This window comes from Chlamydotis macqueenii, chromosome 3, assembly GCF_036417535.1.
Source record: "Chlamydotis macqueenii isolate bChlMac1 chromosome 3, bChlMac1.mat, whole genome shotgun sequence".
In the NCBI taxonomy this organism is placed as follows: domain Eukaryota; kingdom Metazoa; phylum Chordata; class Aves; order Otidiformes; family Otididae; genus Chlamydotis; species Chlamydotis macqueenii.
In genome coordinates this window covers 126,828,574-126,842,503 of record NC_141558.1, presented here as the reverse complement: position 1 = coordinate 126,842,503, position 13,930 = coordinate 126,828,574, and the positions used below count along the sequence as shown (strand labels likewise).

At 55.1% G+C, this 13,930-nt stretch overlaps 1 protein-coding gene across 6 annotated transcripts in view; it reads right to left on the bottom strand.

Moving 5' to 3' along the window:
- Nucleotides 1-557: 557 nt before the first annotated feature.
- The window catches only part of RALGAPA2 (Ral GTPase activating protein catalytic subunit alpha 2), a 121,811-nt gene continuing 108,438 nt past the window's right edge, over nucleotides 558-13,930 (bottom strand). For 2 of the 6 annotated variants that reach the window (XM_086744341.1, XM_086744342.1), the window contains one exon: nucleotides 558-2,650. In XM_086744341.1, the coding sequence (XP_086600467.1) occupies nucleotides 2,496-2,650 (155 nt within the window). In that variant the 3' untranslated portion in view covers nucleotides 558-2,495. Of the gene's footprint in view, nucleotides 2,651-5,060; nucleotides 5,276-5,860; nucleotides 5,901-13,071; nucleotides 13,384-13,930 lie in introns of those variants that run through there. The other 4 variants (XM_086744343.1, XM_086744344.1, XM_086744345.1 and 1 more) reach the window with 4 other exon arrangements.

The window sequence follows — 13,930 nt, the reverse complement described above, 5'->3', positions numbered from 1 at the left end:
TGAGCGCCGGCCCGGCCACGGCCCCCGCTGCCGCACGGCCCCACACGGCACGCAGGTACGCACTTACTGCTCTGTTCAGCATTCTGGCGTGAGCTACGATTTATTACGTTTGTGAGGGGTAACAGAACAGCTTTGTTAGCCAGTTCATAGTACAAAACCGCAGCTGACGTTTTACAGATTATTATTTTTAGGTTTTTGACATCAAGAAAATACTGTTTTCATTGGTGTTTCAGTTCTTCCCTGAATTAGAGATGCATATTGCTCTAACGAGAAGAGGCTCCTTTTATTCAGAAGAACGCCTTTGAAATTATTCCAGACCATTCATTGGATAACTAAGAACAAGACAGCCTCGCCTATCCAGTCCTGGAAAGAAAATAAATTAAAATACACATTTTATTTTCTAATTTCCTTTACCAACGCACAATCAGTAGAAAGCAAAAGCAAAACATGAGGCAGAAAATCAAAATGGCAGTCAAACCTCTTCGCACGCGAGGCTCCTTCCCAGCAGGAGGGCTGCGTCATCCCCGTCCCGGCGCGCCGGCCAGGTCTGCGCTCGGCTGGCCGCCCCGCAACCAAGTAATGGCTGCACAGAGCCACCGCAAAGCGCCTGGCCGCCTCAGCATCGCCGGCAGCCGTTCCACAGCCCTGTCGCGCGCTTACGGGGAGTTACAGGGCTGGAGCTGCCGCGCAGACAGACAGACGGTCACACGAACGCCCAACAGAAGTGCAAAAAACCCCGGTGGCCCCATGGTGCCTTTTGCTTCACCAGAACCCAAATCGCCTTCACTTAAACAAAATCCCATTAAGGTCAGAGGTGTGCAGCTGAACGCCAAGCAGCAGAACAAACCGAAACGCAGAGCGAGGGGACAGGAGGGGTCCGACACGAGCCCTGGGAATACGCAGGCGCCCATGTTCAAAGCCAGACACCGGTGCCACCGTCTGCTCTGCAGCCATCTCCTCAGCCCCCCGCGCACGCCGAGGGCCAGGGAAGCCCGGGCTGCGGGGTGCGCAGCCCCAGCCACTGCGCCGAGGCTCAGGTTCTGCTGCGCGTGGCGTCTCGCGCGTCTCCACAGTGGAGCGGCGACGGATTTCTGCCCTGGGGCTGGCCGCCCTCTTTCACACCACGTGCTTGCAAGTTGTCTCCCAGATTTCTTTTCTTTTTACAGTACAGGGTTTTTTAGCTATAAAAAGCCATCACCCCTAGAAAGCTATGATACACGTAGACTGAAACACATTTCCTTCTAAAAATACAAGATTTGCTTACTACACAAAGTGCCAGGAGGACACAGCACGCCCTCAGAAGCCGTCCGATTATTTTATTCTAACAAGAGATGCTTCGGGTTGCAGACCATGGCCCCGACGCTGTGAGCGGGCGAGGTGGGTACCCAAGAGGTGCCCTCTGATTATTCAACCCATGGTGAGAAGCCGTGGTGGCAAATGCGCAGCATTTGCTCTTCAGAAAAGGAATTTGGTTATTTTAATTTTTCTGGTTCACGGTACGCAGCCACTGCGTGCACTGTTGCAAATGACAGCGCAATCCCGGAGCCAAAGCCGGTGCTGAGAAAGGGGCTCCTCGCTAAAATAAGCGCAAAGATGTGAAGGTAATGGGTGCCCATGGCTGGCGCGGGAGCTGCTAACCGGCACCTCGCGCCTGCGCCGGAAGCTGCCACCCCATCATCGCACCTCTGCTGCACCCGACGGGCACCAAGGAGAGGAACGAGCCTGGTCCCCTGCTCGCTGTGCTGGGCCGGGCACCACTGAGCAGCGGCTGGAGCACCCTCGGCTCGGGGCCGTACACCGCCGGCAGGGACGTGTGACCCTGAGCGAGACACCGCGATCCAACACATTTTAGTGCAGGCGCTGCCACTTGTGAAACTGGCAGCACCCCCCGAATTTCAGGCCGGTGGCCACTGCTGGTTACAAATTCTCAGCTACCCGCAGAAACGCGGGGCTGGATGGCCACAGCCGGCAAAGGGGAGCAGGGGCGGGACACAGACTGGGCAGCACCCCCACCAGTTACGCCCACGCCACAGAGGGGAATGTTTGTCACATGGAAACCTCAATTTAGACAAAATTCCCTCATAGGCAGGGAGATGTTGACCGGAATGACTACAAGCAGTGCTCTAAAGTTCCATTAAATAACTGGTTTCAGAGGTTTGTGTCCTCTTGCCGCAACACCAGTACTTGTGCGCAGGAGCTGGGGAGAAGCAGCGCGTGCTGCCGTCAGTCCGATGGCACGCCGGCGGTGAGAGCGCCTGTCGCCTTCGTCCTGCGTGACGGAAGGGTCGCAGGAGATGCGTGGTGATAACACGGGTGACAGCTGAGCGTCGGCCAGGTCTGGCTGAACACGAGGCCTGCAACAGTGCAGAGCAAACCCCTCGCCGGTCCCCTTCAACACGTGCTCAGCCAAAGCTGCCAGCCCTACAGACGTGGTAAATTTTTTATCTTTTAAGGTCTCCTGGGTTCCCTCGGCCAGAGTTGAGCTCCGCAGCAGCTCAGTTGGAAGACTTGCTGAGCGCGCTGGCGGAGCGGCGGAGCTTCCCAGAGACCCTGCTCTTGGAGGCACGTGGCAGCGTGGGCGAGGTCTGGTCTGCGACCTCTATTCCCAGGGCGACTGTGAGGTCAGCGCTTGCACTTGTGGTGAGGCAGCCTGGAAAACAGAACGGGCAAGAAAAAGCAATGTAAGGGAAACCCAACCTGCCTGCTTTGCATCACAGTAACTGCTTGGCAAATGCAGCCCCTCTCCAGCTCCCCGTCCAAATTAATCCTGGGTATCGCAGGTGAACTTCACATTCACAGCAGGAACCTGGCCCCGGCAGCTGAGCAGCTGCCATACTGGTTCTCCTGGAGAAATAAGGAATTTCTCCTTGCCAGCTTCTGGAAAAAGCGAGGCCTGCGAGCGGCCAGCAGCATGCAGGTGAGTGCCGAGAGGCGCTGGCAGCAGCCCCGCGGGGCTGGCGCACGGGTTCGCACAGGCCCTGCGGGCGCCGACAGCTCCGGCAGCCGCCCACCGCCGTGAGGCACCGCGGAGCGGATGGACCAACCTTGCTCACTCAAAGCGCCAACAAAACCCAAATAACGGGCTCAAAAAATGTTTCTTTCAAGTGTGTGTGATGTAAAATTATCTTTTTTTTTTGCTGTGTGTCACCAACCTACTGTGTATTTAACCTGCTACGGAGAGCTGGAAAGGAGCTTCCATGGCGTGACTGCTTTCATGCAGCTCTACCTGGAAGGTGTCTTAGTGTCTGATAAAAAAAACAAAGAATCCCATTTTTTTTTCCTAATTATTTCCACTGCTTCAACAGGACGCTAAGCACCCATCATTAACTGGTGCGCTCATGTTCAAGAACTTTATTTGTGGGCTGGGGCAGCTGGGTGGGACAGCCACTGTGGGCTGTCGTGTGCTTGCGCCTTGTTCATCAACAATACTGGGTTCCACCTCAGTTATTGCCCACGGGCGATTACGACTAGGGGCCAGGACTAAACGGGATTTCTGCATGAGAACAGGTGAGGATACGGCTACCAAACGAAGAACTAAATGAATAAACCGAGGCGCGTGCGCCTGCGCGGCTCCCGCCTCTCCCTGCGCGGCCGTGTGCCGGCGCCCTGCGGAATACACACACGCATGCTGCAACCCAGCCCTGCTCTTGCTGCCGGGGCTCTGACCGCTCCCGCGGCGCGTCCCAGTGCGCGTGCCGTTTCATCAGCTCCCCAGGGCACGGTGTTTTTAAACCGCCTTACAATTCTCCCGCTGAGTCTTAACACGGAGGGGTTTATTAGCGCTGGGACGGAGGATGGGCCTCGCACCCAGGTGCTTGCGAGCCCACGGGGAGAAGGGAGGAAGGCGCCGAGCCCACATCGAAGGTCGGGGCCACTCTGGGCGGTTGCGCCCTGGTTCAGAGCGCGACCGGCTCTGAACTCCAGACTGATGGCTGTGTTTTGCAGCACAAGCCCATTTCCAGTCCAGCAGCAAGCTCCACTTCCAGGCTGTGCTTTACTTGCCGTCTGTGTGACTGACGGTTCCAGGGCCAGCTTTAACACCCCCTTGCCAGCCCGGGTGACGCAGACGTGCAGGAAACGCACTAAAGCACCGTAATTTCCCTTCTCAGGACAGAGACCCAAACTGGCTCAGCTGCGTTTTCAACAGGCGGCTCCGGTGACTGGGGGTCTTTTAAACCTCCTGCCAAACACCCGCCCGCCTCAGCCCGTCGCTGGGAGCGGCAGCAGCCCCGCTCCGTGCCTCAGCACCTTGCACTGATGCTCGGAAACGCCACGGAGTCTGCTGGGCACGGGCAGCCCCGCGTTCCGTTTCCTCGCTACAAGGCTGGAAACTCTGCCGTCCTCCTGCTCTGGCTAACGCAGACACTTCCGCGACTCAGGGCGGTGACACTTCAGCGACTCAGGGCGGTGAGCGGAACAATGCTGAGGCCGGGCTGCAGCTAAACCCAAAGTACCTCTCGCTCCTTTGAAAACCCCTCAGCCGGTTTGCAAATCGGCGTTTGCATTTCAAAGACAATCCTTACTTACCGGATTTGTGCTTCCAGACAATTGACTGAAGGGGAATTAAAAAAAAGGTGAAAAACGCGACTCAGCCTGCAAAGGCATTTGCTGTGAAAAATGTGGAGCTGTCAGTTTTGGATTAAAAACAAAACCTGCGGTGCTGTTCGCGGGGAGCAGAGCATGGGGGCGGGAAGGGCTGCGAGGGAGGTGTCGCACTTTACATTCCTGCAGTTCAGCAGAATGGCAGATGGTCAAAATAATACAGTTTTCACCAACCAGCCGAGCTCAAGCAATATTCATGCAAGCGCCGAACAATGCACGGCCCGCGCACAGAACAGCGGGGCGGCCGCGGCAGGCGGGGGCGCGGGCCGGGCACACCTCGCCCCGGCAGCGCCGCAGCACCCGCCTGCCTCGGGAGCCGGCGCATTCCTTCAGTCCGGACTTTCTTCTGGCGAGCCCTCAGCTACGCGCTCAACCTTGAGGCTGCCCCGAGTCCGCCCTGATTGATGGGGAGACGGCAGCTGCAGAGTGAGCGAGTAATAACCACAAAAGAGAGAGGCTTGCATACAAATATTATAATTCCACTCGCAAGCTGTCTGGCACGAACACTTGCTGCCGGGCCGCGCAAGGGGAGCCTGCAGCGCTGCTCAGAGACGAGCTCCTCCGGCTCAGCTGGGAGAGGAAGCGGGGCTGCGCACGCCTGCCTGGGAAAATCTGCGTCGTGTTGGTGTTGACGTTAGGAAGTTCGTGAGAGGCTCGATTCTTCTTCGTTCTGCTGGATGTGGAGGAGGGTTTTTTTTCTCTCTTGCTGTGTTTGTTTCAGAGGGTGCTCGGGCAATGTGAAAATGTAGGTTGTACAAACCAAGCAGCAGCCCCGCAATGCTGCAGTGAATAAAAGATCCCCGTTCCTGACTCACAGGCAGAGCAGTGGAGCGCTCAAAATTTACAACTCAGCCAAACATGTGACATTTGCAAAAAGGGGAGAAAAAACCTCCCAAAGCTGCACAGCAACTCTTCCTGCAAGCTGCGCCGGTTTCCGGGCGAGCAGCACCGTGGAGGTGACACCATGCAGCTCTGGGCGCTCACCCGGCCCCAGTCCTGCCCTGAGACGCCCCAGCGACAAACACACGCACGCGTGGACAGCCCCAGCCGTGACCAAGCTGCTGGGCACCCCACGGGGCTCAGGGGAGCGGGGGAGATGGGCGGTGGCGACAGGGACAGGCAGAGACAGACCCGGAGAGCCCCAGAGCCACCGCGCCACGCGCCGAGCGCAGGAGGAGGAGGAGGAGGAGAAGAAGAGCTGTTAGTGATGGAGCACAACAGCAGCAGCAGCGCGGCCTGCGAGAAGCATTGCTCTTACCTGCGGCAATTACCGTAACGAGACCATTACCCATTCTAATCTAAAGGGAGAGAACACAAAATGGTATCAATACAGGAAAAGCACACCCGGCACGCTCGCACGAAGGCCGGGCCGGCTGCTTGCGGTGCCCAGCGCAGCGGAAACCGGCACACGGTGGGCACCAGTCACGGGGGCAGCTCGCGGCAGCAAGGTCACCTCAGCACCCGAGGGACCTGCAGAAAGGGGTGCCCACAGGCGCTCTCCCAGCCCCTGCTGACTGGGAAAACGGGGGAGGAAGTGTTGGCAAAAATGGAACAAATCACCATCTCCCTTCCGGCTCTGCCAAACCTGCTGCTCTGGGATGGGGGGACTGCAGCCTCCTCCCGCGCTGCCCTGCCAGCACCGTTAGTGGCCGCACAGCGTCAAACTGGGCACCATTTGAGGCCTCACAGCGCCCCGCAGCACCATCGCACTGCAGGCAGGCTGCAACCCACACGTGGCGCTGGGCACACAACCTCCCCACAGACGGAAACCACTCTTGTGTGCAAACCACGCCGTGCAGCCGCACGAGGCGCATGCCACTGACGGCTCCGGGGCCTCTGCCGTCTCTTACGGGTACCCAGGCTTTACCCTGAGGAAGGTTTAAGCTTTTAAAATCTGTTCCCTGTGGGAGGGGAATAAAAATTCGGTTAGTAATACAGATGAAAATACGCTTTAAAAGAAGAGTTACCTTTTGGAAAGCCAGAGGTGGCTTATTTTACTGTAAATCTACTGAACAGGACAAACTGGGTTTCTCACACACCTCCAGGGCACGTGCTCTGCGGAAAAAGCTCTTTTACCAGTTTCTCCTCTCCCTGGGAAGCAGATGAGCACTCCTGAAAGCAAAATAACTCCCTCTCCCCACTCCAGCACCCACACGAGCACAGCGGCACTGGTAAGGATGGTGGTGGGAAATCTGGGACTCCTGCGGGCAAGCAGGCAGGACCTCTGCTGGGACACCAGCAACACCAGTGCAGCTGAACCACTGGGGTCCAGCTCCCCACCGCAACTGTCTGGATCCTCCTCATGCAGGAGCCCAAAACTGAAGGCAGCTTCTCCGGCAGCTCCTTCACTGCTGCAGTAACACTAAAGGTTCCCCCCCTCGCAACCCAAGCCAACCCACCCACCACAACGCCCGCATTTTGCGGCACAAAATCAGACGGTCAAGTTGACAGGATGGTCGGTAACAGCGTTCAGTGACCGCGGCAGGTCCCTCACCATGAGATACCGCACCCTCGCTGACGTGCTGGTGAAGCTGCTGAGTTTGTTTCTAAGAACTACAAAAAAGGGGTGCAATTTGTGTGCTCTACTGACGAGGTCATGAAAAAGAGCCACTCGCTGCTGGGGAGATTTCCCATGGAAATCATTTGACAAAGCCAGCGGGTAAGAAAAAGACTCAGAAAGGTGGCTCATAACGTGTAACCCAGGTACGTAAAGATGGGCTACACCGCCACGCATGACCATTAAAGAGTTTGAAGTTTTGTACTTGAGAAGAGCCGTGAAGCTTTCACACCTCCCCTCGCCCCAGTTAACCTACCAGCCAGGCCAGGGCTGGGGAAATCTTTGTTTTCTTTCCCAGTAAATGTGAAGGTAACAAAATTCCAGAGAGAACCGTAGCAGTAAATCCGCGTGGCACTTCGGCGTGCTCTGCTTTGTGCCGCAAGGACACAGCTGAAAACAAAATACGGGCAGCACGCTCAGCCTGCGAGGTCAGCGTGAAGAAATTACCGTTCCGTGAAGCAGTGGCTGCGCTCATGCAAAACCACACACGCTCCGTGGGCTGAGCGGCAGACACGGCATCACGGATGCAGGAGACCAAACGACGGCCCGCTTGTGCTCGGTGCGAGCTGTTGAAGTGTTCCGTGTTGCGTCAGGAGTGTTTTACAGCTGCGCTGAGACCCTTCCTCCGTAAGCGAGGCGCTGCGCCAGCCGAAACCCTGGCACGTGAGGTTTGCTGTCCTGCTGTCCGGGTACGGAAAACCAAAAAGCAGCCCCTGAGAAGCTGGAAGTGCAGCAGCAAGCATCCGAAACGCTAGGCTACTCACAGGCAGAAACAAGCTACAACAGCAGCCGCCCCCGGCACAGGCGAGGAGCGATCGACGCCGTCGCGTACCCAGCCTGGCTGTGTTAGAGACGCGGAGGCAAACCCTAAACGTACACAGGGAAGTTCTAATTAGTCGTGACTCGGAGCAGCCGCTAATCAGTCCCGCTCGGGTCAGCCAGCCAGAGGGAGCCCGGCAAGCGGCGGTGGTTATTTCTCCATTGCACGCAGGCACACACCACATAGCGCGGCCTTAACCGCCGCCCAAAGCTCCCGCCGGCGCCTGCGGCATGCTGGGCGCTGCACGGGCTCTCTCCTCCGCTGTGGCTGTGGGGCCGACGCGCGTCAGCGCAGAGGAAAAATGTGAAGGGGCCACATTGCCTGCGGCCTCCTCGCGCGCTGACAGCACAAGTAGCTGGAGCTGTCACCCGGCAGGAGAGAGCGGCCTGCCAAGCGGTATTTTTTCCCATCCCGGTGCTGATTGCTAGGGAAGGAGCCCTCCCTTGCCATCTCCCCTCCCGTTAATCGTAGCTGGGAGAGCTCCCTCCGAGACAATCCATTAAATGGAAAAAAGACAGGGCCCCACTGAAAGCCCCGCTGCTGCTCGCACCCCCTCTCTGCTGTCGATCCGAGCTTACACCGGGCCTGGGGGAGACGCAAGCGCGGCACCGACCCGGCCTCGGGGACAGGCCTCGGCTGCCCGCCCTCGCAAGTGGGCAAGGGGAGAAGCTGTCCTGGCACCCAGAGCAGTCGCAACTGCTTTGCAGGGAGCTGCGAAGTAACGACGCGACTCGCTCGCCATTCTGCGCGGAGTCATCCGCTCCCGAACCAGGCCGGGGCACGCCGGGGTAAGAGACACCGGGCCGCTCGAGGCAGAGCAGCTGCAGCGGGCATGGGGCCGATGCCGCCCAGCGGTTCGCAGCGTTTGCTGTGCCTCTGTCCGGTTTTGTAACACAAATGCACTGAGGATGCCGGAGCTTTTTATCCCTTTGCATATAACCACCAGCGCGCCCTCAAACTCGTCAGACTGCTAAACGCACGAGCAGGTTAACGAATTCAGGGAGACACCTCAGCCCGGAAAAGACTTTCACTGCCTGCCTAAGCCCGATCGAGGGAAAACGGTGTTCCCATTTCTAGCGTCGTCTCTGCGGCTGTAACAAGTGCTCCTGCGGGAGGGGGGACGCGCTTCCACTCCCTCACTGCCTCGTCACTCAGCAAAACTATCATTGTGCTTGTGGCAGCCCCAGAAAGCACTGCGGTTTCTCGGTTTTGCCGTTAAAAGATCCCCAAAGTGGAGCAGAACTGCTGTGTCGCGTCACACAAACACGCTCACGCGGGTTTCCCTAGGTGAGGAGGGAGGAAGGAGGGAATGGGAAATATGAAATGATTTATTCTGTGCGTCTCGCTGAAAGGCATCTCTGGGGAGAAAGGGTAAATCTGGGGTTTCTGCAGAACATCCTGACTTTCCTCCTTCATTAAATCAGGTAATTATGCTTGATTCAATTGAAAATTTCATTTGGCACCTTTTCACTCTCTGCTATCAAGCAGCTACGGCGGGCCAAGAGACAATTCCAACAAGCGGGAACGGATCATCCACCACCGGGCCCTGCCTCCTCGCGACGCTGGGCTGCAGACAGATCTGTTCCACGGGAGGAACACAGCGGGGGGAGATCTCCGCATTTCGGAGCCAAGGGCCTTGAGACCGGCCGTGAGGGAGACAGCTGTGAGGCCGCTGTTCCCGCCGCCAAGTCCGAGTTCGGAGTTAGAGGCACGCGGCAGCACGGTGCTGAAAGCCGCCCCAGCGCAGCGCTCCGTTTTCAGGCGGTGAGGGCGTCCAGGCAGGCGGCAGCTCTGTGGAAGAGGGGCAGGAAAGCCGCACGTGGATCAGGGATAACCAGGACCGCAGGGTAAGGAGCACCGGCTGAATCTGCGTGTGCAGTTCGGGACCCCTCCGAAGGCGGCCCGAGCGGCCGGCAGGGACAGGCCGTGACCCCGGAGCGAAAAACGCTCTGGTTTGCCAAGATCAGCTGTAAGAACTGCCTGGGTTAAACAGAGAGGGCAAGCAGGCCAGGTCCTGCACCTCCTGAACACTCTTCACGGGGCAGGGAAAACCGAAAACAAAACACCTTCAGCCCTGCCTCCCTGGTAACTTCCCACCCCCCTGCTGCACCTCCCTAAGCTTCTCCTCTTCGCCTACCACCTGGACAACCTCTCCAACTGCCAGCGACGGTTGCACGTTTTCCCACCACCTACTGAGAACCAAGCTCTCGCAGACCTCGTGACACGCACTGTGCTAACGGCTGAACTTCTGCCTCCCTCCACGCTCCAGGGCAATGCCTGCACCGGCAGGGCCGCGCACACGGGTCCGAGCCGGCCTGGAAGCGCGGCCCGGAGCCCTGCGGCAGCGCCCTGGGCCGGCCGGTAACAATGGCCAGATGGTCCCAGCACCGCCTCTTCCCAGCGGGGACAGCTGAGCAGTGGGCTCCTCGCTGCCAGGGTAGGCTGGAATTTTCTAAGTCCCCGTTCCTAGAAATGAATTATTCCGTTTCAGGCAATGCTGTCGTATCGATCAAACCCAATGCCTGGCGTGAGCTGCGTACGCTGTAATATTGTGGCACAGCTACTCATTTTCAGATGTGTACTTTTTAATATTCAGCTCCATAGAGCTTCCCTAAAAATAGGCAAAAATATTATACGGAGCCTGGAGAGACCTTGGTTCCACCTGGTACACAGGGCTGACAAAACATCCGACCGCTTCTCAGGGAAAACGCCCAGACAAAGAAGTAAAAAAAAACCCAGAAAACGCAAACCAAACAAAACCAAAAGGAATCAGTGCTCAGTTAGCTTTAAAAATAATATCCGCCTAAGACAACAGTTACTTCGGGCTTTGTCTTGTTTCTGTCAAAAATATTTTTTCTAAATTACATGGCCATTTGAAATGTCCCTTTTGCTTTCAAGTGGGAAAGATAAAGCTCAGCACCTAGCAAAAAGTGTTTTAAAATGAATCAAACACATCCAAGTACTTCTACAAGAAATGTATGCATGTAAAAGTCCGGAGACAAAAGGAAAGCATGTGTCACCTTTTCAACAAAAAGGCTGCAAATCTCAGTTTTATGTAAATAAGGAGCACAGCTTCCAAGGCTTTAAAACCCGGGAACGCTGCAAACGTCCGCAGTTCCTCAGCTCAAGTGTTGCTCCTGGGCAATGCTCTAATATTCATTAACGAATCCATTTATCAACAGATACCACATGTCAGAGTTTTCCAGCACAGTTTTCCTGACACTCCACTGAAAACGATGCTTTCAAAAAATGAAACTGGAAAGCAATAATCGGAGCTGCTTTTGCCGGCGTTCCACAAAAGCCATTAGCAACTAAAAAAGCAAAGATTTACACTATATCCCTTCTGATAACGTCGCGCAGGATGCTTTATTTCCCAAATCATTAGCATGCAGAAGAATGACCTCATGGCGAACAGATGCACTTGGATATGGCAGTGATTAGATCAGTCCTCTCGGCAGTCAAGTGTGCCCGCTCCCATTAACCCTTCCACGCACCGCGCGAGCCGGCCCTGCGGAAAAGCAGGCTTGGAGCTTCTCTGCAAGGCGAAATCAACCCTTTCGAGTGTAAAAACCTCGAACACCAGTGCCTCCCGAGTGGGATAGCTCTCTCTTTTCCTGGCTAGGATATCCGACCACGTCCATTTGCTAAGAGTTAACGTGGTTCTGGCTCCTGATCTTAAAGGGAAAAAAAAACCCAGCATGAAAAACCCAAATGCTTTTCAGACAGCAGAGGTAATTAAAGTCGGAACGCTTCTGTATCTGTTTGTGCCTCTTTCATTTTGATGCTTTTTTTTTTAAAAGAAGACACAAGTATTTTTGGGATAACTGTTTTTCTTTTTGGCTGAGGGAGAACAGAAAAAGATAGCGGCTGAAAACCCCGTCCTCTAAAAGGAGAGAAGTCTGCAGAGGGAAAGGATAAGAATAATTCAATAGCGCTGGATTACGGAGGATTTCCTGGGCTGGCTCTCATACCCAGCCTAATTAAAATACAGCATGTAATGTACCAGTTTAACAACAAAGGAGCGTATTCTCATCTTTTGTCCCTAATCTGCACATCCCTCAGCGAGTGCGGGGACGGCCGGCCTGCCTAGCAGGCTGCATCCTCAGCGTTTAGGATCTCCAGGGCTCCCTCGCATACACACGGGGGGCTGAAGGCTCCGCTGCTGGAAACAGCAGGAGAGGTCAACCGCACGGTTTTCCTGCACAAAATGAAGCACCTGCAAGACTGTTTGTGATAGGGGAGACTGCGCCAGGGCACGCTGCGAGAAATCCAGATCCCATCTGGACGGAGGGGACGCCTCCCTGGAGACAGTAAAAATAAGTTCAAATAAGCAGATAACGGTGAAAAACACACCAACAACGTGTGTCTCTAACAGCTACATACTGGGTTCAATTAATGGTCCTGATTCCCTGTGTTAACTACTAACCCCAGTCTCAGTTGTAACAGCAAGCGCGCTCCCTCCCTGGCCCTTTCTGGTGCGCCCGCGCGCACGCAGCCATGGCAGGATCACAATTAGGCGGTACTGAGAATGAGATCAGAGCAGAATTGATCTTAAATTTACCTGGAAAGTTTAAGCTAGGCAGGGTTAGTAGTTTCAGCTGGCTTGTCACCTGAGACGGGGAAACACAGACCTGTGTCAGCCCCACATGTTTATCACTCCGTGATCCATTTTTTCTGTTTGAGAACAGAAATTCCCCTTTTCCATGAAGAAAATGCCACTGGCATTTTTAGGCGGCAGCCAGCCTGCAACGCTGGGTCGGGTGAGCCAGAGCTCAGAGGAGGCCGAGCTGCCCGCGGCACAGGGGAGACAGGCTGCACGGTGGGAAATGCAGAGCTGCCGCCATTCCCAGCCCCAGTCCGGCCCGCTCGCCCCCGCGGTGCCCAGGCCAACGGGAACTGGCGGCTCCAGAGGAGTTTTTCACCCCTTTCCCATCATTAACAGGGATGATAGATGGCTGCAGACTTGGTCAAACCGCACCTGAGCTGCTCTGTTTTTTATTTCCAGACGCTGCCGGCACATCGGTTAGTACCCCACCGACTCAAACCGCCACAAACGTGGAGATGGGCCAGGCGGAGGGAGATGCTCGCGCGAGGCGCCCTGCTCGTGGGACAGTGGCTGCCAACGGCGGCCGAGCTGCGGGGTGTGCGTCCAGGCTCCTTGCTGGCTGCCAGGCTGGCATCTGATGGAAAATACATCCCAATGGCCATGACTGGCACAGCTCCTGGTGACAGTCCACTAAACACGCACGTACATCAGGAGGTAACGCGAGGAGACTCTGCGAAGCAAAGATTTTGATGCCAGCAGCCGTGACCGGCCTCCTGCTTCTTTGCGAGCGTGAAATAAATTCTGAGTCCCGATGTTTGGAAGTCCCAAAATCAGGACCTGACTGGGGCAGGTTTTACTCTTAAAGAGAAATAAAATAATGAAATCATAAAAATGCATTCAGGTACTAATGATTTAACACTGTTCTGAAAATGTAAGTAGATATTAGGAAACATTTTAAATATTTTTGGCATACAAAATATACCACAGACTTTAGAAAGCATGACTGCGGTATTATCAAATGCACCTGTCCTTGTGTGCCGAGCTAAATTTGTATAAAATAAGATCACTGTGTGCTGTAAGAAGAATGTGAAAACTAAATATGCACAGAGCTAAACGTTTAAAATACATCCATATATCTACATTTTTATTTGCTGATACGTCAACAGATAAATGACTCAAAGTGCTAACAACACTGGGCTTGCAATCTACATTTCTATTGAAACTGATAATTTTTTTTGTCTCAGACTTTTGGCAGAGGGTATAAAAGAATTTAATTCACAGCTGTTCTACTTTTTAATGTAGAAAACATTAATCAAAGCTTTAAGTTATAAGCTTTTCTAATGTTGTTTAGTATTCCAGTTCAGCAGAGATCAATAGAGGCCATCCCTGTGTTTCGTGACGCCTC